Here is a 27494-nt window from a genome sequence, read left to right as displayed (position 1 = left end):
AGTTTTCATCCTTCATACTGCCCATGCATTATTAAGAATCTGCCATAGAGTCTGCACATAACATTTTTTATCTAATCGTGTTTTTTGCAAATAACCTTATCTGGCAATAACTGTGAAATATAATGTATCTGAGATTTGGTTTTATGTTATCTTAAAGCGCAAACCATTTTTAATGATCTTGTAGTGTGATGAAGCAACTTTTTTCTCTTTTTCAGGGAAGAAATTACTTCAAAGTTTGATGAGATCTTGCTCAACTTAAGAACACTTGAAAAATATGCTACAGATTCAGTTATTTTCCTGCCATCTTATGATGTGAGGCAATCTCAGAAAGCCTTGCAAAATGTGCAAGATCTAATTGGGAAAAAGCGTAGTGAGCTCATTCCAAAAAAGAAATTTGCATTTAAGGCAAGAACAAATGTTTCAATTCAAGCATCTGGAAAAGTTGCAGTAGAAAAAGGCCAGCATGTAGAGGAAAAGCAGGATAAAAATAAACCAAATGTAGAAAATGATGATAAAACTTCCATTGGACAACCAGTTACGTTCAGTGATTTTGGGTTTAGTGATGAAAAATATTCTGAATTGGTGTTAACAGCAGATAAAAGTAGTCAAAAGGACATTAAGCTATCAAATTTAGAACATTGCATTGTCAAAATTTATGGATGCCCCTCAGTTGTTCATGTAAATAATTTAAGGAACTGCAAAGTTTTCTGTGGACCAATATGCCGTGCCTTGTTTGTCGCTGACTGCATAGAATGCCAGTTCTCATTAGCATGTCAGCAGTTGCGTATTCACACAACAAGTAAGACAACATTCAGCATTCATGTTACTGGAAAAGCAATCATTGAAGACTGCAAAGAAATTGGGTTTGCACCATACAATTGGTCTTATGAAGGTTTGGTAGAACACTTTCTAGAGACTGGGCTTAACACCCATATAAATAAGTGGAATGATGTGGATGATTTTAACTGGTTAAAGCTAGATGAGCAGTCACCAAACTGGTATATTATTCCAGAAGAGGAAAGAACCCATGTGAAGGAGACATAGCTTTAGCATTTTAGTTCTGTTCTCAATTCAAGCACATTGATTAAGAGTCTGATTATAATTCAGTTATCATAATTCTAAATATTTAATTGAATATGTTTTGAAGAAAATCATTAGTGTTTGAAATTAAATGTTGCATATTAGAAACCAAATGTATCTTGTTCTGATCATTCACTAATATAATGCCATCTTTGTGGAGCCATACCAAAAAATAGTTACCTGCTCTTGTCACCATGAAAACACTAACGATAGATCCAAATTGATACATAAGGCAAAATTCAAATTTGAACTTGAGGAGACAAGAAGCTAATTTGCTGCTTCAAAAAGTTTTTAGAAGCCATTTTTTGCTTTTTAAGCATAAGCGTTAAGTGTATATTTAAAGAAAAATCAATTGTTCAAACTGGTGGAATATTCTAGCAAGTAGTCTTTCTTCAATTAGAAAAACTTGCAACTCCACTCACAACCTGGTCACTTGGTGATGGGGTTACACTTTTAAGAAATACCCTTAGCAGTAGGGCTAACTTATGATTCCCTTAATATTCAAATTGTGCCTTAACTAAGAATGTCTTAATATTTGGAGTAGGGTTATCCCCAGCAAAGCGTTTTACACTAGAACATCCAAGCCCAAAAACTGGGATAGCCCCATCGCTCAGTTATCAAGGATCCAAGTACATGCATTCAAAGTTGCCCTTGCTGCAACAGTTATATTGTCACAGCCAACATACTTATAAACATACAATCCTAAAGAATAACCCTAATCAACAGAAAATTGAAAGGTTATCAGATACAACATGTACTGTGGTTGGCAGAAATTAAGCATGTATTCAGCACCAAAAAGGTTGAATGTAAAAACCTCCAGGTGGTTCGAAACATTTCTGTAATTTTAAAACAAAAATGATCTATTGGTGCAAAACTACTTTTAGCTAAATTCAAAACAATTTGACAAGAGCACATACTTTCAAAAACTAGATTTAAGAAAAATTAGCTACTGAGAATAGATTTATGTAATTAGTTTTCTGACTTTTTAATTATAGTTAACATTCAGTAATTGTTACTCCAAGATTCAATATTCCAACAAAGTATACAGTTAAAATATGTCCCTTGCGTAAAGTAATTATGGTACAGTGTCAAGTTGCAAGCAGTATATAAATTTGAGACTTGCTGTAGGTCAATAAATACTTATTTCATAAAAATATTTTAGCTTTATAGCTTTATGCAAATTGAGTTAGATGCATTGTGTCAGATACTATCCCTTGTGAATTAAATATAATGCAATCCTGTTTGGGCCATTTTGCAAAAATGAATGAGCCGTCAGTTTTGATAAGCACGCCATTAGACAAAATCCAGTATAAAAACACAAACTATGGTATGAAATGACAAACCATTTGCAAGAAAGGGCATCTTAGAAAGCAAAACATAATGATTTCCAGCGGTCCATATTTCATGATTTAATGATTAAGTTAAGATACAACCTATTTGTTTGCAGATCTTAACAGCATTTGATGACTTTTTGCACTTTGAGGTTTTGGCTAAGGTTGGCTTTGGCTTTGGCTTTGGTTAAATAGGTTGTTATGAAATATACAAAATAAACTTTCAAACTGTTATTATGTAAATTCTGTCAAAAGTACAGATGGCATCAATCCTTGTCAGGAAACTGCACTCTGACAATGCACTGTATTAGTCTTTCCAGGAAAGTTTGAACCTTTGTATACAATGTGAAAGAATGTAGCAAACACAAAGCCAGATAGATTATCTTTGAAGGACTCCCTTCACTCGCAGGAAGAATTACAGCAGATAATATTTGCATTCATAAAAATCTATGTGACAGCCATCAAAAACTTTGAAAACTCACTCTGTCAATTTAAAGCTTAAAGTTGGAGAAAAATTTCAACTTGGTAACCATAATCAGAGCGGAGCAGGGGAGCACTTTATAAACGGTCTTAGCCCCCTCCCCCACTTTTTTAAAACCTCCTATTTTTCTTCACGCTCTGCAGTGCCTGATCATACCAAGCCATGCTATATGAGAGGTTTATTTGCCCCTTTTCTCTCATGAATAAACATACCCTGATTAAGTTCTGCTGAGTCTCCATCTAATTCTGTTTCATTGCTGTTAACAAATTCAACATTTACTTTGCTACCTTGCATTTCTTCATTGATTTCTTCTACAAGCCCAGCAAACCACCCTCTCCATGACGTAAATGCATTTCTTGCTGAAGATATAGCACCCCCTGGCAAAGGAAGACAAACAGTGATACTTAAGTAAGTTAAATGAAAAATAAGATCGGAGGAACAAAAAAAACTTTGAACATTGAAAGAATATATTCAGTGGGCAAAGGACACCTTGATATAAACAGACTTGGAAAATCATGCAATATATGAAAACAGAGCAAGGTACTAGGATAAAAAATCCTTCTTGCTGGAAATCTGGAGGTTCTTATTGATAAAGCTTCAATAATTTGTGCGGTATCTTTGAAAAGATTTTATTCAAAGGTGGTCAAAAACAGGATACCCTCATAAAGGTTGAATGGAACTTCTAGAGGGGTGCATGGGTGCAGGCTCACTCTAGTGGTAATTCAATTAAGTGTTTTGGAAAAAAGTAAAAAAAAAATGTTATACTTTGTTCTACCCACTAACTAAAAACAAGATTAATTCAAATTCGACAAAGCATATAGAGTTGCAAAGCAGCAGAGAGAAGCAGAAAGACTTTTCCTTGTTAGGCCTTAAAATTCAACTTAATTATTGGATTGCTGTTGCACCCTTGAAAACGTTGTTACAACACAAATCTTTTGAGAAGCATTTCTATTTCTGGAAGTAATCTACACCTCCGTTATCAACCTTTTTTGAAACAAAGACAACAAATAACAACACAACTTCGAAAAATCAGCTTTTACACGTAGAGCTTCCTCGCCCGACACGATTCAGAATATAAACGTAAGAGGAATTGTGAAGGAAATACCTAGTTGTAGAATGGAATGGGTCAGCCACAAAAGCTCATTATGTTTGATTAGCCATTTTAACACGTAAAAAGCATTAGCGTTTTTCAAGCACATTTAAAAATGGGGCGTTTTCCCTAATTTTTAAGGATGTTGTCAACAGAACTATTCCCCCGTTGTAAATCCCCGGAACCCCCAGGTGTCAGGCTCCTTTTTGTCCCTCCGATCTTCCAACCCTGGCATTGCAACTGCACTCTTTCCAAATCCTAAAACACAAATTGATGAAGTCGAATTCAAGCCATCAGTTAGCGACGTTAGAAATGTTATCATCCCATCTCCATGTCATCTCCAAGTCTACCGAATAAAAAAAATTAATTCAATTTCTATCGCGTTCGAGATAGCTAGAGTCAAAAGTAAATAGTCAGACTAGCTCTTATATTAGAAGGCCAGGAAGTTAGGATCACAAATGAAATAGCTGGCTTACCAACAACTTGTCCAGTCTTCTTAACAACTGCACCTATTTTCTCTTTGGACTCTTCTGATATCGATAAAGCATCGATTCGACTAAAGGAAAAATGTTGCAAACGCTCAACTTTTCTGCCGCTCAACAAATGCAAAATGTTGAGCAGCAGAGAAGCTGGCAGAACTTCAGACACACAACTTTTGGCATTTTGGCAAAAAACTTGCCTCAAACAAAAGATAACACTAAGCAACAAGCAAACCGTGCTGAAGTAGGCAACAACAATGCCACTGTCTTAAGCAATTAAAAATCAACCAACTGATTAGTTCATCTATTTATCAACTCATTGAAAATTACTGTGTTACCGATTGGTCCTAAAGTCCTATAGTGTCGTATAGGCAGAACTGTACACACTTTGGTGCTTGAAACACAAAGTTTCTAAGTTGCAACTTATATCTATGTTAATGGCTACGTTAATGTTTCGATTCATACATATACAAAGAAGGTGGCATGATTTTTTAATATATTTTTGTGTCTTCAACATACCTCTGAATCCTGAGTTTCAAATCAGATAGAGACAAGCCTCCTTCAAAAGGATGCCTAAAATTGTAAAAACAAACAGTACATAAAAGCTTTCACAATGATTTCTCAAAACAGTAGCAGCACCTTTTATCTTTGAGATCTCTAAAGCAGTGATAGGAACTAGTCCCTTGCCTACTTGTCACTGCGCAATTATCTAGTTCACCCAAATGAAACAGCAAGGATGACCACCATTAATAACTGGCTTGCCAGCTAACTCGAACATACGATGCAAGCGAAGGTAGGAGATGCTAATCGTAGTTAAGCCAAGATTACTTGGAAAATGGTGTAATTTGAATTGCGTTTTAATATATTCTTGTCCTGAATATTACTACTCCCGTCCCATTCCCCCAGAATAATGTTGAATTATCATACAAATGGCATGAAAAATGTACGTCCTAATATCCTTTATTATTTTGTAGTGAACCAACATTGTTCTAAAGGGAAGAGGGATATGGGTGAGCTCGCCCTTTATACATGACGCTATTGTTACAAGACATTTGATAGCGATTGTAGCACAACAGGAATATTTGCTAGAAACAAAGATGCCTGTGTTCTGGTAACGGAAAGGATAACTGTTGCTTGTGTATAACAGTTCATACCCCTGATGTATGTTCTCTATGCTATGGTGTTTAGTTTTGCACCATTTCTTGTAAGTGTCAGTGCTCCTCCAATTGTGAATAAAAGCATTGTTGAATTGATTATCAATGAAATTCGAATTCCCTTCAAGAAAAACCAAAGGCAATGAGAAATACAAACAGCGAAAGGATGTTAGTTTAATCTTATAACCGTCGTCATGAAAAAACTATCAATGGGAAAATTGTTAAAAATTAAAATGCAAAGGGAGCGGTGTGTTAATGATGAACGCAAGAGTTGTTGGATTATCTGTGCAATGGCGGTTACAACGCAAACAATCAGGGAATCATATGTCAAGGGTATGAAAAAAAGATGCATCGTTAGCTTGAAGTCAAATGAAAGTTTAAGGGAAGCTGCAGCATTTAGAGACAAAGACACACACTTTACGGCACCTAAACCTTATGCTACTAGTTCTGAATGACAAAAAAATGTCAATTTAAAAAATTAGAATCTAAATTAATATTTGTTAAAAATAAAATTGTGAATGAATTCACAATTTGCTGTGTACGACTATAGCACATAATATTAGGGCTTGAAATGCATAAACACAATTTTGCTTAAGGAAATTAGCTCAAAGAAATCTGAAATTAGCAGAAAAAAGATAACAAAAAAGACATGATTTAAACTTACAACTTCACATAGATACAATTAAGCATACATTCATAATTCTAGACTACCGGTAATTCACAATTTAACCTTAAGAAAATACTGTTAATAATTAATGAATTCAATAATAATCAAACATAATTATACGAATTCAGCAAAGAAAATTAGAAAAATAAAAAACCTTTTTCAGGTGCCGTGCTTGCAAGAAGGCAAAGGATGTAATACTTGAACTGAAGTCGAATCCATTCATCACTTCCATCCCATGCTGTTAGTTAATAGAAGAAGCATCGTTTACAAAAGTGATTCTCAAGATGTGAAAGATTTTATAAAACAGGAAATTATTAAGTAGCTTCTGCGCCAGGGTTGGGAAAATTAACCCAATAAAATCTTGAGAATTATACTAAGAACCAGGAAATAAACATTAGACATTTGACAAAGTTAAATTACATAAAAACAATGTTGACAAAATGCAGCATAACTTCAAGAACACAGGGATCATACAGAGAAGGAATAAAATACTGGTACAAGATACTGAATAAACACATCCCACGCAAATGATCAAGCAATCAGATAGAGAACGACGGAGAAGCACAAACAAAAGAACGAAAAGACAGCCATGTCCACATCACTTTTCAGATATTACAAAGGTAAAATTCTTGCATAAAGCATCGGTTCTTCTTTCTAAATCTTTGCATCTTCATTACAATGCTGATTGGTAAGTATTTAGCTGTTAGTATCTAAGTTTTGAAAAGTAAACTAGATGATTGGTGCTTCAAACAATAACTGCTAATAGTATTTTTCATATGGGTATTGACATTTGGACTTGTTTCAGACGAGATCGACTCCAGTTTGTTAATGCTTCATAATCCATGCATGAAGTTTATACCAACAGAAAGTTATCGACTCAAAGCTCAGAGTATAGAATTCATGATGACTGAACCTGGAAAAAAGATGATGCAAGCTGAAATGGGTATGAAAATATAAACAGATAACGCAGTACACACTTACAGATTCCCGAGTCCTTTTCATAATCAGCCACAGTTGAAGTTAAAAAGTCGCTAAATCGTAGATCTTCAGTTGTAAGGGACAGTGCTTGAGACAATTTACCGTCATTTATCACCATATCGTTGCTCTCCAGCTTAGAAAAAGAAGATTAAATCAATTTGATTTTAAACCCAGGATTTTAAAAATTCATTCTTAATATATTAGGTTCAATTCAACAATAGAATTCTTAAGTGACCTAGCAATGACGTCACAAAAATCAACTTCAGAACTTTTGAAGTACATTGAAAGGTTTAGCAAAATCTAACATCAACAGTTTGGTCTGATTTTTATTGCTTTATGGTCCAAGAGGTTAATTGCATTGTCGAAGCAAGATGATTACAATCGATTACTGAATGTTGAAAGATTCACTGCGAATAATGATCTATATCAAATCTCTAATGAACTTTTAATTTCTAAATCATCATCCGATTAACAACACAAGAAGTAGCAGTATAAAAATCTTATGCATATCCTAAACTTACAGTTCCTAAAGCAAAAGTTTGGTTCTAGTCAGGGGTGTAGATCTAGGGGGGCTCAGGGGGGCTGTGCCCCCCCTTGTTAATGCCGAAAATTGGCAAATCTCTTCTTTTGCTATTATTTTTGGCAACATTTTGACAAGAGCCCCCTTTGTTATTTTGATAGCACTACACCACTGGTTCTAGTGTATTAAAATAATATAGAAAAGGATGCTGAAAAGAAACGATATACTAGTATGCTTGAAAATGTAGAAATGTACGTACATCTACGAGGACATCCCAACTGACATGAGATTGATGCTTAAACAGAACATTTGAGGTACCAATAACATAGCCCGTAGCTGATGAGATAGACCCCATTTGCTGCATTGCTAAGTACGGCTGGAAGAGGTAATCCTGTGAATAGGAGAGAAAAAATGTTAAGGAACGTAGCTGCTATGACCGGATTAAACGCTATGATTTGCAGCAAGGCTTTCGTTGTCAGACTGATAAAATCTGATTTTTCATTGTAGTTCTCTTTTCCGATTCCGTGCTTCAAATACTCCGACTTGTCGAATCAAAAGTTAAGCTTTAAGCATCTAAATAGCAGCCTGACAAAGAAGTAGTATTTTTATTCCCGCCACCTCTATATAAGAACTCCAAAAAATTCCTTGCAAATAATTGGAGCTGCGAATAATAAAAAAGTTCCTTGTTTGTGATGAGGATGAGGATGAGGACGGTTATAAGTTGACGAAGAAATTGATATTTATACTAACTTAGAGCATATAACTAACAACTTGTATTCTCAAAAAGCTTTGATCAACCTGATTTTTCAAAAATCTTTTTCGTGCCCGATATTTTTCCAAAGACAAATGACGAATCTCAAAATTCTCACCTTTCCAAACATATCCAGTGGCAAACCATATTCGTCTTTCTTTGACTTGCCATTCTATATAAATGAAAATCGATTATATCAAATCATATGTAGCCAAACAAAACACAGCCAATTTTTACCTTTTAATTTAAAAACCTTTTAATATTTCCTTAAACCAAATAGAGCTGCCATTTTGATATCAATAGTATCGCATAACATTTGATAAAAAATGGGTAAACAGCATTTTGAGAAACGCAGCCTTCAAGAAAAATAAAATACCAGCTTTGTACGCTGATATAAGAAATAAGGAATTCATGATCGACACAATACACTTGATTATGGTAAATAAATACCTGTGATAGGCCACATTTTTGCAAATTACGGATGCATCCTAAAATATACATTCAATTTTATCTAAAAGCTTAAGAATTCTTAAATCTACAAAGACTAAATCTGCTTGGAAAATGAAACATGCAAATTGGCAAATACAAATTCATTTTGGTATCATCTAATCAGTGTACATGTGGTCATGTGGTAGCTTTCGCATATTTAATGATAAGACAGGTTTGGAAAATATGGACTGATATTTGTCGACAAAAAATGGTGAAATTCTTTGTCACATTTCAAACTTTGCATATTGTGATATTCAACATAATAAATGACAAAGACCAGAAAACCTGATTCGACCTTGACTGATTCTGAGTTTAAAATTGAGTACTCTAATTTAACATCTTTTTTGCAATGCTGTCTTGATTCTTACTTAAAGACAAAACGAACTGAAAAGGACAACAGTTGCAAACCTGGTATAAGAGATAACAAGGACATGATGCTGGAACAAACATTCCCAACTGGTGATCCCCAAAAAAGTACCTGTTTTGAAAATAATTGTTTTGACCATTCGCTCTAAAAATCATTGATACAAATAAAGAAGAATATAAGGAAAACAGATCGTACAACTATCAGCAAATTTCGCGGGGAATATGTGTGAAATGTATTGTGGGTAGCAAAACGTAGGCCCAAGCTGATATCAAAAGGCCCGCACTTGGACCTATCAGTTTCAATAACAGACAGGCTCGCATTAATCAACGTTTGCGTTCTTATCTACCTGAAGTAATCTACACAGTTAGAATAGGTCACTTTTCATCATGAGCAGCAAATAGAAACAGTGAGCTCCTTATAAGGAAACCTGAAGGACTAGAGCAACTACTCATTGTAGGAAGGTTACCACTGCAAGGTACTGACCATCGGGGAGAAAACGTTTTCGCGTTTTTTGGAGATATCCGCTTTTTTTGGTGCAGCTCCTGCTGTTTCGGCAACATCATTGAATTGAACCATGTCAAAACTTTGGCTTCCACAGTCACAATTTTACTGGTAACGGTGGAAGCTATTGGCTTACGGCTAATAGGAAGCCACATTTTTGAAACGATTCAATTCATCGATGTTACCGAAAGAATAGGGGCTGCATGCAGGCTACTCTTGGTTAGGACTCTGTTGATGGAGGTTTGTTTGTACAGTTGACATCCGCTATCTCGAACAATTTTTCGTTTCCCTTCAGAGTTCGAAATAGCGGATGTCAACTGTACTTGGAAACACCGAAAGATATCCATATTAGCTATACTGAAAGGACGACGGCTTAAAGTCATGATTCTGGTGTGATAATTATGTATAGTCATCAACAAAGGTCAATTACTAGCATAATGTAACTGCCATGTAAAAATTGATGAAGGGTGTAACTAGCAATCTCGTACCTTTTTCTCAAGTAGAAGCAATTTTACTAAAACTAGAGCCTGAAATTGAAGCAAAATCTTATTAAAACAGTGCAATTTATATCTAAGCTCAAATATTTATTAAAGACGTAAAAAACATAATTTACCATCCTTTAAATATATTTCTTAAAAACAATTGGCTCCTTACCACTGACATTTGCTAAATGCGTTGGAAAACTTCGACTTTAATGCAGAAATACAGCTTAGAAAACCATTATCTTAACGTGTATTCCGGCCTCAATGAATAATATATAATGAAAAGTCGCCAAACATCATTATTTCTCAACAAAGTACTTTCAAAACTGGTGCGTAAATTAAGTCGCACTCTGTTCTCAAACAGTCATACCTTTTGCTTTAATTTCAAAACAAGGTCACCGACGTTCAGCCCTAAAAATTTGACAAAATCAGATGAAAAGGTTCACTGTTGATGGCCTAACGAAAATAAAGACATACAGGAAAAAGTACATGGATAAACTACATAGGATGGATAAAAATGCATAGATAAACAATACAGGAGGCATTTTTGCGCAAAAGAGAAACATTTTACAACACCAAAGAAGAAAACAACTGGTAAGGGAGTAATGAAAATGTTTTTGGAATTTATTGCTACATTCTACAAAGTGTAAATCTCTCCTATGCTTTCTCATTTGCGCTTCACTAGCAAAACAAAGGTTTTACCCCGCCTGCTATAATATCAGTCGCTTTACAAGTTTGGTTTAAGCAGGATGTCTTACTAAAGAGCCTGATACCCAGATTATTGGTCAGTTTCCATGAAGTTGACCAATGGGGTTTAGCGGCTGAGCTGAGATGAACACCAGTTGTTCAAATAGCAGTGCAGTTCTTAAGACAAAATACCACTAATGTTCTGGAGCATATCTCCCAACAATAATACTAGAAACAGGCGTGAAACAGGTTTGAACCTGATGTCTAAGTTTACTAATGAAAAATCGATGACTCTTTTAGTAAGGTTTTTGCCTATGCATAGCATAATGAAGTTTGGTGACTTATTATTTAGCAAATCCATGAAAATATTATCTGTTTCGCTACTTCATGCTACATCCATATAACATTACAACAAAACATAGTTATTTTTCAACAGAATTATGCACAGCCCCTGAGCCCAATAGATTATCACCATAAACCAAAAATCCAATTTAAATTCAAATGCGAGAGCACGGAATTCAATTCAACGTTGAGATCACCAAGCGTAGATCTACAGCAAGCACCACTACGGCAACTTTGATTCATAAAATGACATTAATCGGCAACACTTACCAACAAGGTACATTGAATCGTTGATGTTGGAAAAGGAGAGAGATTGATTTAACGCAGTGTAGGCATCCTGGGAAAGAGGCAAGATAGAAATGAGGTAAATATTTACAAGGAACAGGTAGCCGTTTGTTGTTAACTAGAGATCAGTCTAAGGGCACTCAGCAAGTCTTTATAACTGTTGAAAGTTTTTCCTTGTACCTTATTGTATAGAGAATGACATTGTTTCGTATCTAAAGGGTAGCTTGCGATCTTGAGGCTTTTCAAGCATCATTTACAGGAGCCTGTCAACACAAAAACTTCACTATTCGTCTTGAAATTTCTCCATCATGTAACGAGGCAGAACATTTTAGGCCTAATGGTATTAAACGCCTGATGGCATTAAATTTTGCAAACGAATTGAAAACATTAGCAAATTTTTGGATTAGTTCTTATTCAATTAAAATAAACAGGTAGTTTTGATCTGATGTTTCTTGAGTGCTCTAGCAGTGTTTCATTACAAAATGCTTATGAAGAATCAAAGCTGTAGAGATAGAAATGTAACGAAGGTTTATAATATTAGATCTTGCAAGACCAAGGTTTCACAGAGGCTTCCAATAATAATAAAATGCCAACTTGACTGGCCGTGTTCTGACAAACCATTCGTTTTGCTAAACATCCAGCTAGGAACAAGATCTTTCTTGCTCGCATTACAATAACAAGCAAAGCTTTTGATATCATACAAAAAGTTTCTAAAATATAGACTTTCTTATGTCAATCTTTGCTGGTAAACGAAAATCCTTTTTTCGCTTAGAAAATGACATGCTAAGTTTCCAAGTTTGCAGTAGAAAGAGCATTGCCCTAGGAAAAATAGGCGGAAAATGAAAATACGCTGGGTGTATGGGAATTCGACACCTCCTTCTATAAACCAGGAAATCAGGAATCCTTTCTCCATATATCCATTAGCTTATCTGACATTGCAGGTACCAAAAGAACCTTCATTGATTCGGGCACGAGATATCGAGCCGATCCAGACACAATCATTAGGCCACTTTTAGTTCATTGTGCTGATGTAGAATTCTCATATATAAGATAAAGTATCAGCTGTTTTCCTATTGGGATGCAACCCACTTTTTGAAAGACTGTGTTCCAGACCCTTAACTTGAAAGTGCTCTGGCTACTCTTAGACAAAGCATTCTATAGTACGTTTAACAGCCTTCTTTGTTGTCAGCAGAAAGTCTGGATAGTGGTAAAAAGTCTTTCATGTTAAAAGTTTCTTTTCTAGCCAAAGACCGGCACCGCACAGAAATTTATAGTTTACATTTCACAACATTGTACTGAAAGTTTTTCGTCTGACACTCCTCAGAGCATAAAAAGTCAGAGCAAGGGTCCGAAAGAACACGATAAAATATATATACCCAGTTGTGGATCGAAATAAGACAATCAGAAAAACGCAAGCACATGACTGGCAAAGTTGTCCAATCAGTGTTGCGCGCCTACAGAAAAATTGCCACTGGAGTCCAAGAGAGAAAACGGCTATTAGTAAAATGTTTGGAAATGTTTGCTTTTTTCAAAGCCATTTTCAAGTTCTGTACCGCCAAAAAAATTGTTCAGAAATTAGACTCATAATTCCATGCAAAATTTTCAGCAAAAATAGAATTTTGTTGATGATAGTTTCATAGCATTTATCAAAAATGAGGTAGAATTTTAAATTTTTTAGTAATTGTTCATGGCAATATTCAGCATTTTCTTTTCAGATAGGAATCTCCCTTTCCTTTAAATTTTTTTAATGGGAGTTTGTTTTACTAAGGCAGTAAGAAGATTCGCGAAGGCGCCCTAAAATCGCTTGAATAGATAGCTGTTCAGGTTCTGTTAGTTTCTCGAGAAATGTTTACAATTCAACCATATTGGCCAAAACCACAAAATATCGTATTGTGTGTGTAAATCTTGGCGGTAAATGCAGTGCTATCTGGCATAAAGAGTTCCAGACGTAGAAAAATAAGCTAAGGTTTTAATTGCAGCTGTCGATTATGTAAAAAGTACATTAATAACTTAAGCTATATGTATCCATGTTTTTATGGGTTAAGTAGTATCGTACTGCCTCGAACAAGCGCCCCCTCAAATAAGAGCCCCCCCCTCGAATAAGCGCCCATCCTAGAGGTGAAGTAATTGAATAAGCGCCCACCCTTCGAATAAGCGCCCATCCTTCAACCTTCAGAAACGGGTGCTTATTCGAATTTTCAACGAAAACATAGTTGGAAGGCAAATCAACAAGAAAGATTAATGAACAACACAATTTGCACCCAAATCTACTTTTTAAATAAGCGCCTCCCTCGAATAACCGCCCACCCTGGAGCCTCAAAAATTAAATAAGCGCCCGGGCGCTTATTCGAGGCATTACGGTATTCCTGCTACATCAAAAGTAATTTTTAATAAAGAGAAGTTATTTTAATATGATTAAAATAACAGCCATTTATCGTTATTTACTGGTCACATTTTGTGTTGAAAAAGAATACGGCTGTCAGACAATCAATTAACGTTTTCAACATGGATTGAACTTCCCAACGTCACCAGTCTCCTTGTAGAGACAAACAATTCTATCTGCCATCAAGTCAAAAGAGAATGCGAAATAGTGATTGCTAGTTACTGGGCATGCTCTATCGCAGTCACTTGAAGATTTTCATTTGTTTCTCTCTCCAACAAAATTCCGCTTAACGATAAATAGCGCATCAACCTTTTTCTAAAGATATAATGTTCTCTCACCTTCAAGATACCTGTCCGAGAAAAGTCTTTTTCATTGAAGTACGCTTGAGTAATGAGGCTGAGCTTGGCGTGTATAAATCCAAACAGAGGCTAGGGAAAATAATACGTCAGTCAGTTGCTTTTGTTTCTCCCATAGCACTCACACGAGCTATTGAAATGGTAACGAAAGTTGATAATTACTACCTAGACATATTATTTTAATTGTACAAACTATCATAAGTATCAGAAATACATAAGTCTGAATTGCAGAAGTCTCAGAAATCTTTATTAAATTGGATCTGCCACAAGAAACTAAGGTACAAAGTACAACACAGAATAGAAACATTTATGATAAATTGTTTAAACCGTTTAAATTAGTGGATTGCAAACTGTATTCCAACTAATTACCAAACCAATAAGTTTCAGAGCTTTTATTCTATATGAACGAGAAGATTTCTGCTAACAAGTAAAATCAATAAATAATTCAGTGAGAAGATTTAGCATAGATTGATGTTGTTGAAAACCTGATAACCTGTTGAAGGAAAAATTGCAACAAAGCTTTTCGGAACATAACATTAACAAAGCGAATATAAGATTAATATTTAATTGCTGATAAAAGTTTCAAATGTTCCCTTACCATTCTCAAAAGAATGACAACGCTTTTCTGCACCGAAGTTCGAGTAACATCTGCACTTTTCACTAAAAGTTCCTAGAAAAGAAGATATAGTATGTTACAGCTTCTGCTCTACTGGCAAAGCATAGATGTCACAAGTTCCCAGTGATTTAATTGACCAGTGCAAGCTTTCCCGACAAGATTGTCAGTCTGAAACATTAAGATTACAAAGTTTGTGAAATAAGCTTACTAAAAGCACAAAACAAAATTTTTCTCTAAAAGATATCCCTAAGCAAATTTTCCTGATTGGCATGTTGTGCCCCTGTCAGCCACCTCTGGAAACAGCCCTTGCAAAAAAGAGACCAAGGTAAAAGATCAGACCAAGGTAGAAGAGATTGCACTTCAAAGCTGAACAAGGCGATCAGCTTTATCAAAATTGACTCGTCGAAAAATCAATCAGAGCTTGAGCCCCTTAAAACAAGCCTTTTTCCCATCAAGATAAAAAGCATAACTGAAGGGCAACGCCTTGAAATTCGGCTTTCAAAAACATATCTTCCTAAACAGTCCTGAGAATATGCCCCCACCCGTTCATGCAGCTCCTCTAGGTGCAACTACTTTAGAGCACGTAGGTTAATCGCAACTGCATATCTGAGAGCTTTCAAGTCATAAAAAATTGCTACATGCTATAAATACTCGTGACGTGACACGTGACATGATAACATTCAGCTTGCAAAAGTACAAACACATGCCCGGCTAGGCTAGGCTACCTGGATGCAGCCCGAAGGACCCCCATCAGGAGGAGTTTTACAGGGCCCCTTTGCTTGTGAAATTTATTTTGATACATCGTTAATTTTAGATAGTAACAGCTAGTAGTGACTGTAAAAAACATAAATTGTGAGCCAAAAAAAATCGTGGATCTCTATTTTTTACTCATCCATTCGCCCTCGATGTTTAGCCCCGCTTTCGAAGTCGCCCGGGGCCTTATTTTGGTGCCAGCCTGTCCCAGAGCATGATAATAGGAAAATCCCTCAGACGTTGCTCGCCTCATTGTTGGCCCTCTCCCATTATAAATAATTGGGTCTGAAGTGCCTGAGATTATTAAACAATTTCAAAGGAAGCCTGGTTAGATTTATTTTACTGATAGTAAACCAAAACAATGTCTGAAAATGCTTTTGAGTATTGTAAGGGCATTGTATGTAAAACTCTATCTTCGTGGTCAGTCTGCATTAATAATTTGCAATTGCAAGAGTTTATTGCAGCAGCTTTGTAATGCTTTTGTAAAAGAGAGTTGATAATAGCTTCCCTAAAAGATGATAACAGAGCAAGTGAAGTAAGTTTTTACTAATATCACGACAGGTGGTTTAATATTCTATATTTCTGTAATCAACTGTATTTCATGTTTATTTCAGGATGTGTATGGCCAGGACGCCAATAATTTTGCATCTCCAAAGCTTTATTTTGTATCTTCACTTTTTAATTAATTCATAACAACAGTTTGGCCTGAATATACCGCCAATTCATAACGGAAATCATTCGAACAGGATTGCTAATTAGTTTTTAGTTATTTCTCCAGATCACGTAGAACAAAAATTCAACTAGACTGTAGAAAATTTAGTTCGATTTAAGCCTGAAGAGAGAGTCCTGTTTTTATGCACTTTAGACTTCTAAAGGATCCAAAAGTACAATTTATACATGTTATAAAGTTCACAAAATTATGACTTCAAGTTATGAAGTTCACAAAAACAAAAGACTATCAAAAGAAAAGACGTGATCAAAGATTTTATTTCTTACACTGCTGGAAATCTGTTGAAAGCAAGCAATACCAAACACTGAGCTAGTTTCCACATTGTTCTGATTGCTTATCTGAGGTAACTGGAAAAATGTGAAATCTGTAAAGAGAAGAATAAACTCAAAAGGCTTGTGCTTGGTAGTGAATTGTTCTAAATAAAAATAAAATCCTAAACTAACCTCCATCTGACCTTAAAATACTTGTGTTTTTGGAAACTGCAAATGCAGCAATTCCATCACAGAGCACTGTTTGCAAAATTCAGCCAAGGCACTCTACATTTTGTGTGATTTTTACAATTTGAGAAACAAAATGAAAAAGTGTGATGCAAAAAATCAGAGAAATACAGGCTACAAATAAAAGCTGTGGGTTTTATAAGCCAATTAATCATTATGTATTCCTAATCACTGAATAATAACGTAGCTCAACTGTTAAATTTCAGCCTTAGATATCAGAACCCAAAAGATCATAGCACATCATAAGCATTTAGTATCTTGTTGCCACAGAGCGGCTCCTACAGTCCTTTCAAACAAACAAAGAATTTGTACATTGTATTGCTGCTTGATTCTTCTCAAACATACAGAATTTATTATTTACAGATACCAAAAATCCTCGAATTGCCCCCCCCCCTTGAAAAAGCTCCCCCCCTCGAAAAAGCCCCCCCCCCTCGAATAAGCCCCACCCTAGAACTACAAATTGTCAATAAGCCCCCCCTTCGAATAAGCCCCACTGCTACCATATATTCTCGAATTAGACCCCTCAAATTGGTGGGTTTTGCCATCTGAGGTTGCCTGTGGCGTTTTATTGAATTACCATGACAAATTGGTACTTTTGGTAGTAATTAATTAAATGCTCATAAAGAAATTCCTACTAAGATAAACAAGGTCTTTTTATAATGTCTGCTTATTGTCTACAATAATTTTATAAAGCACCCCTTCATATAAGCCCCCCTCTCGAATTAGCACCCATCCAAAAATATCAAAAATAAATAAGCCCCCAGGGGGCTAATTCGAGGATTTACAGTATATAATCTCTGCCAATTATGTTTGTACTCATAAAGGACATTGTAGTTTAAAAATGCTACAATTTGAGAAAATCCTATCATAATCTCAATTTATCAAACCCTGACAGGCAGCAAAATAATTAGCAAATATCAATGAATAAGTAATTTAGTTTTATCAGCATTTTGCCAAACTGAATATGATATTACAATGCAGTACCTCACAGATGTAATACCCCTAGTTTTCAATGCCTCTGAAGAGGGGGGCAGTGGGCCATGCCCCCCATTTATTTGCAAGACAATAGAGCTTTTTAAAATTTTTTTGTTATGATCGTTAAAATCTTTCTTGGCCATCCCATATTCCAACCTGCATCGAAGCTAGGGCTGTCCAAACCTTCAGATATTACTATTTGGTTATTCGGTTTAAAATTTAATGAATATTCCGTTATTCGGCAAATAAGGGTGTGGTAAAATGGGAGTGGCAGGGTTGGGGTCAAAATCTGCAATCTATAAATTTATTGTAATTTGTTGAAAATAACCAACAGCTAATCAGTCATAACTATTTGATAAGTCAGACCATTAATTTTGTTGTTTTCCTATTTATATTTCCTGTATTTTATGTAACTTCACAGGGTGTGCCACATAGCAATTTTCAAAGCGATTTTTTGAAAAATAAATGTCTTCTCGAACCTTCCCTAGCATTACTCGCCCCTAATGGCCAGAAAGTCAGTATTAATTTAATAAAAAAACAAACTTCATAACTTTATGAACTAGTTTTCAAAAAGGGTCGGTTTCCAACATTTTGAAAACTGGAACGCTTTCTAGCATGGCTTCGATACCGGTTGGAAAGTGGGGGAAGGCAAGGGAAAATTTAACACCCGTAACAAAAAAATTTGAAAAGTTCTTTTATTCTGCAAAATAGTGATGGGGCCATGACCCCCCCTCCCCCCCCCCGTTTTATTAATGAATATGTACAGGCATGGATATATATCTAAAAGCCAAGGGCATTACTGTTTAACTATTTCCTCAAAAAGGTATCTTGACAACATGCATTTAGAGCCAAATTCACATTTTATAAGGAAGTAAATCAGCAGTTTATTAGAAAACGACAATTTTTCAAAAATGAAAGGAAACCCTTAAAGGGGAAGTTCAAAATACTTTCTGAAGAATTGTAGAGGACACATGCACCCAGTGCCTTTCAGTTTCCACATTCCTGAGAAAATGGAAAGAGTGTTTGGTTTTATCTTAATCACCAAATCAAACATTACCCCTCATGTTCATCATCTCCCTTGCCTCATGTTCATTAAACATTATCCTTATGCCAACTTAACAAATCTAAGCAGCACTTTTCTTACCATTTTCAAAGTTATGAGCCCCATCTGGTAAGGAAATGTGAAGAAGAGGATGCCAAGGAACAGGCAGTCCTTTTGGAAGATTACTCTCTTGAAACTCGGGATAAACAAACTCCACCTGAATATGAAGAAAGAAAGCAAATATTTGGTGTTTTATAAACCATTCAATAATTTTTTTAGTGAAAAAATATAAGACTATTGACCATCAACTTATGATGCTAACACATATTTCAGTATAATTTAATGTAGTATTTGGTGAGGCTAAATGTTATCCGAACAATGGAACTATGAAACTAAAATCAAAGATGGACAATAAAAAAAATGGACAGAAAATATTGCATATTGCAGCAGTCTCACATAGTGTTTTAGTTGCAAAATATAACTGTTGAATTTTCTTTTACAATACCCTGTTAGCTACCCTGTCTCTAAACAACCTTGACTACTTACATAAGAAAGTCATTGCTTGTTACAAATTACATCAACCAAGATTGAAACATGGCTGCAGACAAATTCTGTTAAAAATAATTCAAAAACAATAATTCACCTGAGCACCAAGTTGATGATGAAACCCAATGACAAAAATATGAAGCACTGGCCTAACTTTATCTAAATTCTCCTCTTCCATATTTGATTAGTTCAAACATCAACAATCCTATGGAGAACAAATTAAAATTACAACTTACAAACACCTTCAAAAACACCCAGCACTAATACTTAGCTAAGCAATATACCAAGATGACTGAATAATAACTAAGCAACTCCTTTACATACATAGAAATTGATGCCAACAAGGCATACAAACATATACTTAGCATGTTCCATGAGCCGCGGGGGTAGGCAGCTAAACCATACCAATTATTAAATGCGAGGATGGCTCAGTTGTTAGAGGTGCTGACTACAGAACCAAGGTTACATAGTTCAAGTCCCTGGTATGACCAAACTTTCACTCAGTGTGAGGAGACTTGCCAGCTCTCTGTAATTCCAGGCATAGGAAAAAGGAGGTGTGGTCACATCAAAAGTTTCTCAGTATTCTAAAAACTACCTTCGGATGCTAGATAGAAACAAATACAAATACAAAAATTAAGGCTCCGATCCCAAGGTGACACCATATATGTTATGCTGGATTTCTTTGTTGAACTTGCCCTTCATGTTGGTTCATTAAACCTTTCTTGATGTCATGCTATAATGAGTAATCTATGACTTGCATGCCATGAAAGATTAAAAACAACCATAATTCTAGAAGATCAAGAAGAGATCCAGTAGATATCCAGTACAGAGCTTTATATTGTAGTAAAGGACAACCTTCACCCAGAGTGGGGAGAGTCACCAGCTCTCTGTAATTCCAGGCAAAGGAATCACAAGGTGTGGTCACATCGAGAGGAAGGACCAGGACACTGCTCGATAAGCATAGCTTCTCAGTGTCCTAAAAACTACCTTCGGATGCTAGGTAGCAACAAATACAAATACAACTCGTTTTCCCTCCAACTGGAATTTCATTCATTACACTTATCAGCAAACCATCGCAAATATCCTTCCTTACCTTGGACAAGAATTTGATTTGGGTAGAGTGTATAGTTCACAGCACATAAAACTCATTGAATGCAGTATAAAGCTTGTTAGCCATCCAACTGTGTTTAGTCATTAAGTTTAATTACTATTCCTACATTTCAGGTCGGATTCCATTCCACTGGCTTTTCACTTCACTCTAGGGAGTGCCGCGTTTTCAAATTTCCAAAATTGGAAAGTCCATGTGGAAAGACTGTTTTATTAACATGACATTAAAAATCACAATCAATCAACAATTTATCAAGATACCGCATGTTTTGCCAATGTTGAAAGCAGATATTTCGTTTTTTACCCGAGAATATTGACCAAAATAAAACTTAAATCAAATCGCGAAAATGAAAGAGAAAGGCGCAGATATTATAACCGATAACTACTGATTAAATAAAAAAATATAATTTTTCTGTTCAGGCTTATATTTTTAACCACATGCCTTGAAAATAACAGCAATTTTCCCCATACTAAATGCCTTCTTCTTTCTCTTGAGTTTCATCGCCATTTCTGTAGAGGAAAAACAAATCTCATTGTCATGTAGAGGCTAAACAGATGGCGGGAAAGCTGACGGATGATGGCGCTGACGCCAACTGAAAAGTAACAAAGTATTTTCAAGTCATTAAAGGTATGATTATTAGTATTTTTTCCTTAAATTTGCTTTATGTTATGGATTTCCAATAGAGATGAAATACACCATTCTTTTTTTTAATGAATGTTATCAACCCCTGGTCAAAAAGTGAGCTTTTGAAGTAGTGGGGCAAGTGTAGAGAATTTTCCAAGTTCTATTCTACAAATATAGACTGTATATGCAATTTCCCGGTGATGTTGAAGTGGAATTTTACAACAAAGTCTCTAATGCAGACCCTTTGCTGCAAATATAACTTTTTTCATTAGTTGCCATTAATGTTACTGAAACATTCCCGTATATCGTAAGCTATTACTCCTATCATGGCAGTTTTCTCTTCCCAAAGATCAACTTTGTAACCATAAACAACGGTGAAGTTTTATGTTTTTAGCGTTTTCACCAGAGCATAGATGTGGTGGGGATGAGAGATGGCGGAGCTTAGATATGACCAATGGCGTCGCCACGGGGTGTACTGGGGTGGACATGTGATGTTTTCCCAGTTTTCCCAGAAGTCCAATTTCTAGTTTCTTGAAATCTGTTGAAAAACCTTTTGGGAGGGGAGGGGGGGTTGGGGGGTTGGTAAGTCGGCTGATCAGATCAATTTTGATTTTCGCACTTGCAAAAGAGCCACCGTTACGAAAAAGCTGCTTGAGAAAGTTGCTTGCCAAAAGATAGAGAACAGATAAATTACTTTGCTAAATTACAAAATAGATTAAAAATTTAACAAATTTGTTTTCGTCCACCCCATTTTTTTGGATTGACGACGGCACTGGATATGACGGAGCTGGGAGATGGTTGAGGTTAGAGGAAAGTACCCAATTGGTCTCCAAATTCTGCAATTCCTGCTACGTTCTTAGCCCGATTCGCGATTACCGACCATCAATTTCCCCGGTTTTTTGTGTTCTCGAATGTCTCAAGCTTACACTGAGAGCAGTTTGGCCATTGTTGCCAACAATCATACCTTCGAAACGCCACTTCCCTTTGAAACGCCATTTTGGTCGTCAAATCTGAGGATCTGATCACTCTCCTTCCTTCCAACAATTTTCTTCAGCTTTGTCCCTCTTCCGTAATACATAGCTTTGAAATTCATGGTCCTTTTTCTTATTGGGAAGAACGTAAAGCTTGATTGATCACTGAAAATAGAACTTGTTATAATATTTGCGAGGCTTTTGACTTTTACTGACATGTCTATTAAACAGTAAATCCTCAAATGGGCACAAAACACCAACGAGTGCCCCCCCCCCTTTAGAAGGGCGTCAATTCAAATCAATTTATATCTATTAACCCCTTTCCTGAAATGAGCGAAAGGTTCTAAGAGGGAAAGTTAATGCACTGCTTCTAAATACCGAGAGCATGCTGTGATATGAATTAGAAATGCGGCAATGTCGACTGAACAAAGAGTAGACATGCTGTCTAAAAGTAACATGCTGTCTGAATATATTGTCAAGAGTACCCTATCTAAATCGGTGCCTCTCTCGATTGGGCAACCCCTAAAACAAAGATTGGATCATATTGTCTGCATGCTCTTCGGCTTTTCTGTCATATGTGAAGCTTCAAAAGCATTGAGAAATTGACAAGTACTAGATAATTCAGGGAGATTCAAACGTTTGCTTGATTATAAACACGCTCTTTTTTGTGATTGGAATAAGCACACGAAAATGCAGATGAGTTTCAGCTGCTATGGGCTAAATGTTCCTGAGCTTATGACAACACTCCACGTAGGCAGCAAGTCATCACGTCCCCACCTTTTGTGAAATACAGATACTTAGGTGCAAAGTATATTTTGCTAGTTTGTAATTATCGCTCGCCCTTGCTTTTTAAGCTTGCGTCGGAGGCCCTGCATTGATTTCAGCTTTGAATATTTAATGAAGCACGTGGGTTGCCGTGGACGATTTCTGTATATTCTCATGTATGTTATGTTTATTAAATGCTATGCCTTCCGCAAGTTTGTCAAAAATACAAAGTATCAGTCTAAAAGTTTTCTGAACATATTAATTCGCAATCGAGGCAGATCACCTCAGCCTAGATTAACAGACTATGGGCCTAAAAGATATTTAATTCTTCTGGACAGGATGTTCGATCTTTCAGAGCTGTACACGAGTGGCGATTCGGCTTCAATACATTTCTTTAAGCCATGGTGGGATCTGATCATTGAATATTTGAACATGGGGATGTTTCTCTTCACACTGATTGCATTTGCCAATGTTACTTTGGTTGAAGGCGAAGGCATTATCTGTTTGGGGAAAGAAAAAACATACTCCTGGCCGCAGGTACTTCACAATCTTTTGTCATTGTCTTTAATTCAACCTCAGTGAATACATGAGACTGTAAGCCAGTTTATTCTCATTTTAGATTTTGCTCTGCCTAGATAAAGTTTCGAAACAAGCAGGCCCCTGCAAAGGAAACTGAAAGTTAAAATGAAATATTTTTTAGAAGCGGTTCAACTGCCTAAGATTTTGTTACAAGATCCATTGTTGATAAATTTAGCATTTTGGACACAATTTTGTTCGAGTTGAATCTGATTAGCCAGAAATCAACAATAAATAACAATGACAGGTCGAAATGGTAGCAAGTGCGCATTGAAACGGACATTTGATGTCATTCTTGGCACACCTTCCTCGATTTTTGACCTGACAAAAAAAGCATGCACTTTTTACACTAGGACATCTATTTTCTCAGTGGTGAGTTATGACTATGCATGTTTGGAATAATATCGAAAGGAAGCATTGTGGGCAAGGAAAATGCTTTCTTCCATTTAAAAATTTTTTAAGTTCTAAATAGCAAGGGATATGGCAGAACTCTATATAATAGATGCATAGGTTGTTGCAGTGAGTGGCACCAGGCGTTGCAATGTTACGATACCAAGTTAACATTACGATATAAAGATACCAACTAGACATAACGATATTAAAATACCAGTAGACATTACGATATTAAAAGACCAGTAGACATTACAATATTAAGATACCAACTAGACATTACGACATTAGGATACCAACCCGATATTACGATACTACGATACAAATTGGTATAACGATAATGCGATGCAAACTACACGCTGTGATAATATGGTACAAACAAGGCATAACGATAATACGATACGAATCAGGAATTGTGGTATCATATTACCTTTACAATAAACCAAAACGAGCCAAGAACTCAGTTTATTGTTCTATGTCAGCGACCTTGAAGCTAAACGAAACAGCGAACATACAAATCAGGCATGACATTATTGACTCGTCTACATAAAGAGGCTTCGCAACAGTTTTAAGCTACGAATTTGTTCTTTCTAGATCAAATATCTCAATTCGAAGTGTGCGTATTCTTTCACTGGCAAATTCCTGGTCCATTACCCGTATGCTTTGTTTGTCGAATGGGCCTTGCTGAGCTGCATTCATAGCGCTTGGCTGAGGCATCCAGCTATCTTTTCGAAATTCGACGCGTTTTACTCAATCTTCAAAGAGATGTGCACTGTAAAACCAAAATACTACAGAAACCCGAACACGTTTCAGATGGCTTCTGAGCTCACATTTGATTCGCATAACAAAGACAAAATCGATATCCTGCATAACAAACTACTGTATCTGATGACAGAACAAAGCTATCTCTTGACTACCTACAAAGTTAAGACATTGGTCCTTCTAGTCGCCGGTTTAGGCAGTACGGTCTCTGTATTCACCACAATATACTTCATATGGAGCTTTCCTGTCAATTTTGAATGCTATTTCGAAACAGAAGGTATAGGGGTTGACTTTGACGACGTTGGTTGCAACTTGTCACCTGCATTGTTCCTCTACGGTCTAATGTTATGCAACTCATTTATTGTATTGTGCATTACCCTGTTATCATCAAACGGCGTTCTGTGGATGTGCGGGCGGCAGTTATTCGGGAGCAACGATATGACGGATTTACTCGGATCCACATCCGAGTACTACGGAGGGATGCCTGGATTCAAGGATTTCCAGTTCTGCATTCTCCTGCTTCGTAATAACATTCGCGACGGCAATGTAATGTTCGAGACTGTCAAAGCGTGCATCAAGGGCCAAGGAAAGAAGTTCAAGCGTCTTAATTACGCGAGAAGAGGCGCGGTTGACGGCACGAGGGCTCTTGTCGTGCCAACACGAGTACTGGAAGAAAGCAAGACATTTGTTCGGTGGTTGGCCGTTCAGCTTGGATTAGAAGAAGTCAATAATTTTCAAGACAGCAATCATTTATTCGATTGTTTACAGTTTGTTCAAGATAGCATGGGATACGTCAATTTTGACGTGACGAAATCCATGCGCGCGAGAGTTGTCGACGAAATCCAGCGGAACCCGTGGTATTACAAAACTTTGATAGACAAAGATTCGGGAATCCCGGATTACGAGACATTCATCCAGCAGCTAAGACTTGAAACAACATTTGGGAGACAATACGTACTGATGGCAGCTGCAAACATACTGCAAGTCCGTTTAGTAATGATTCATTGCCATCCGCGAAAAAACTACGAGGAAATATTTCTACCGTACAAAAATACCCAAGCAACGCGAGGGCAACCAAAGGCTACCCGATTTCTTACGTTCATCAGTCCGCATTTTTACCATGCAACGATAGATCTCCCCGTAAAAGCAGACTGGCCAACGATCCTGACTAAGCGCCGTATGTATGCGACAGACTCTAGATTCCGCGCGGACATGCGGAATGCGGCCGTCCGCTGTATAAACACAATGATGTCGAATAGTTCGAAAAATTTAGATTTGAACCTTTACGCCGATAAAGAAGAAGTGACAACGATTGAAATGCCAGTCATGGGGCTAAAACGCGTTAGGAAATAAAAATTTAATACAATAATGTCGGACAAAAATAGTTGAGACTTTTCAAGGAAAGTTTATATTTCCTCTTTTTCCACTACCCCGATTCAGTGCCGAATGCATGCTTTCAAAGGATAAATGATAGAATAACTAATCCAAATTTGATTCGGGGGACTCGGGGGTAGGGAATTCGAATTTTCATGGTCAGCAAAAAATTGAAAATTACAAAAATTGCATTTTGTCTCGAAAACTTTTGATGAAATCAAATGATGAAATCAATTTAGTTTGATGAAATCAAACATAAATTACATCTAATGACGTTTCTATAGGAAATTGCTATAACTCCACGACAATTCTTTGAAAGTTAGCTTCCAAAATCCTTTTCTGTCTTACAAAGTTTATTTGATAAAAATGCATTTCTTCCTGTGCAAAACAGTTCTGATTTCGTGGACGACAAGGAATTAAATTTTAGCAAGAGGACAAATCACTGTTGTATGGTCTTGTTACCTTGTAATGCTAGTCTGTATTGCTTTCGCCAGACATTTATTTTTAATGTTGCTATCTCTTCTTTTGGTATGACTTTGTTGACATAATTACATTTTCGTTCAATGTTGTGAAATAACATTGTTGCTTTTCTATCCAAAATCTTTTGAAGTAGTTTCTTTGAATCAGTAATCAAGAATCCGTTTACAAGAGACTAGCCTGAAAACCAGACCCCTATTTCCTCTGAAATCGAGGTCTGGCTATCAGGCTAACAAGAGGCCGGTTCCATTCTGCACCGTACTAAAATGAGTACCGTCAGTTTACACGGAACCTATCAAAACCGTTCAAATTGGAACTGCTAGCCGAACTGAAGTAGGATCACCTACCATATACTTCATTTTTAAGTGTCTTTTATTAATGTGCGTACTTTCAGATCACAGTCTAAGCGAAAGATTTGGCATACTAATAAAGTTTAGTTAATTTGCCCAAGGCTACAATGAATTCCTTTCCTTATCTTTAGCAGTGCTTAGGTGTGCTTTGAGCTTGTAATTACGGCTTTAAATCTAAAGTTTCAAAGCTTTACGTTATACATACTATGTTTCATGTGAGGAATAAGTGTGAGGAATAACTACATATCCCGAAACACAATACTCTGTCGACCACGAGCCATAAATTAATTATGAACTCCATGTAATGAGAACATTAATTATGAACTCCATGCAATGAGAAAATTAATGACATAAAATATAAAATATATCCCATGATACTCATAGCACTATTTTCAATATATTCTTAATCTAGGAAACAAAAAACTTTCCGAAGAACAATGATAGAACTTTGATAACAAAAATCGCAACTTTGAGATTGTTCAAAATTTCAGATTGTAAAAATGTAAAGGAGCACT

At 36.2% G+C, this 27494-nt stretch overlaps 3 protein-coding genes across 4 annotated transcripts in view; 2 read left to right on the top strand and 1 right to left on the bottom strand.

Annotated features, from left to right (window-relative positions):
- LOC135691857 (tubulin-specific chaperone C) overlaps window positions 1–2261 on the top strand; it is a 3731-nt gene extending 1470 nt beyond the window's left edge. The window contains exon 2 of the mRNA XM_065209845.2: window positions 216–2261. Within this exon, the coding sequence (XP_065065917.2) occupies window positions 216–1044 (829 nt within the window). The 3' untranslated portion in view covers window positions 1045–2261. The remainder of the gene's footprint in view (window positions 1–215) is intronic.
- Window positions 1131–21214, bottom strand: LOC135691853 (late secretory pathway protein AVL9 homolog). Its single transcript, XM_065209839.2, has 19 exons — window positions 21132–21214; window positions 19680–19787; window positions 19139–19253; window positions 16789–16886; window positions 15022–15093; window positions 14406–14495; window positions 11670–11736; window positions 10741–10781; window positions 10377–10415; window positions 9429–9498; window positions 8982–9019; window positions 8650–8703; window positions 8040–8171; window positions 7264–7393; window positions 6437–6520; window positions 5616–5736; window positions 4981–5034; window positions 4459–4538; window positions 1131–3269 (listed from the first exon to the last, which is right to left on the bottom strand). Exons 2-19 carry the CDS (start codon window positions 19758–19760, stop codon window positions 3058–3060), a joined length of 1578 nt encoding a protein of 525 aa, XP_065065911.2. The 5' UTR covers window positions 19761–19787; window positions 21132–21214; the 3' UTR covers window positions 1131–3057.
- Window positions 21193–27494, top strand: LOC135691861 (uncharacterized). 2 transcript variants are annotated; one of them, XM_089112116.1, is made up of 3 exons: window positions 21193–21317; window positions 23389–23587; window positions 24611–27494. In XM_089112116.1, the coding sequence occupies exons 2-3, from the start codon at window positions 23390–23392 to the stop codon at window positions 26129–26131; spliced, it is 1719 nt and encodes a 572-aa protein (XP_088968242.1). In that variant the 5' UTR covers window positions 21193–21317; window position 23389; the 3' UTR covers window positions 26132–27494. The 2 variants fall into 2 exon arrangements, with proteins under 2 accessions (XP_088968242.1, XP_088968241.1); XM_089112115.1 differs by lacking the exon at window positions 21193–21317 and having other exon boundaries at window positions 21334–23587.

Source organism: Rhopilema esculentum, chromosome 13 (assembly GCF_057945365.1).
Source record: "Rhopilema esculentum isolate cy_ngs chromosome 13, ASM5794536v1, whole genome shotgun sequence".
Taxonomy (NCBI): Eukaryota; Metazoa; Cnidaria; class Scyphozoa; order Rhizostomeae; family Rhizostomatidae; genus Rhopilema; species Rhopilema esculentum.
The sequence above is the reverse complement of the archived record's forward strand: the minus strand, read 5'-3'. Positions and strand labels throughout refer to the sequence as shown.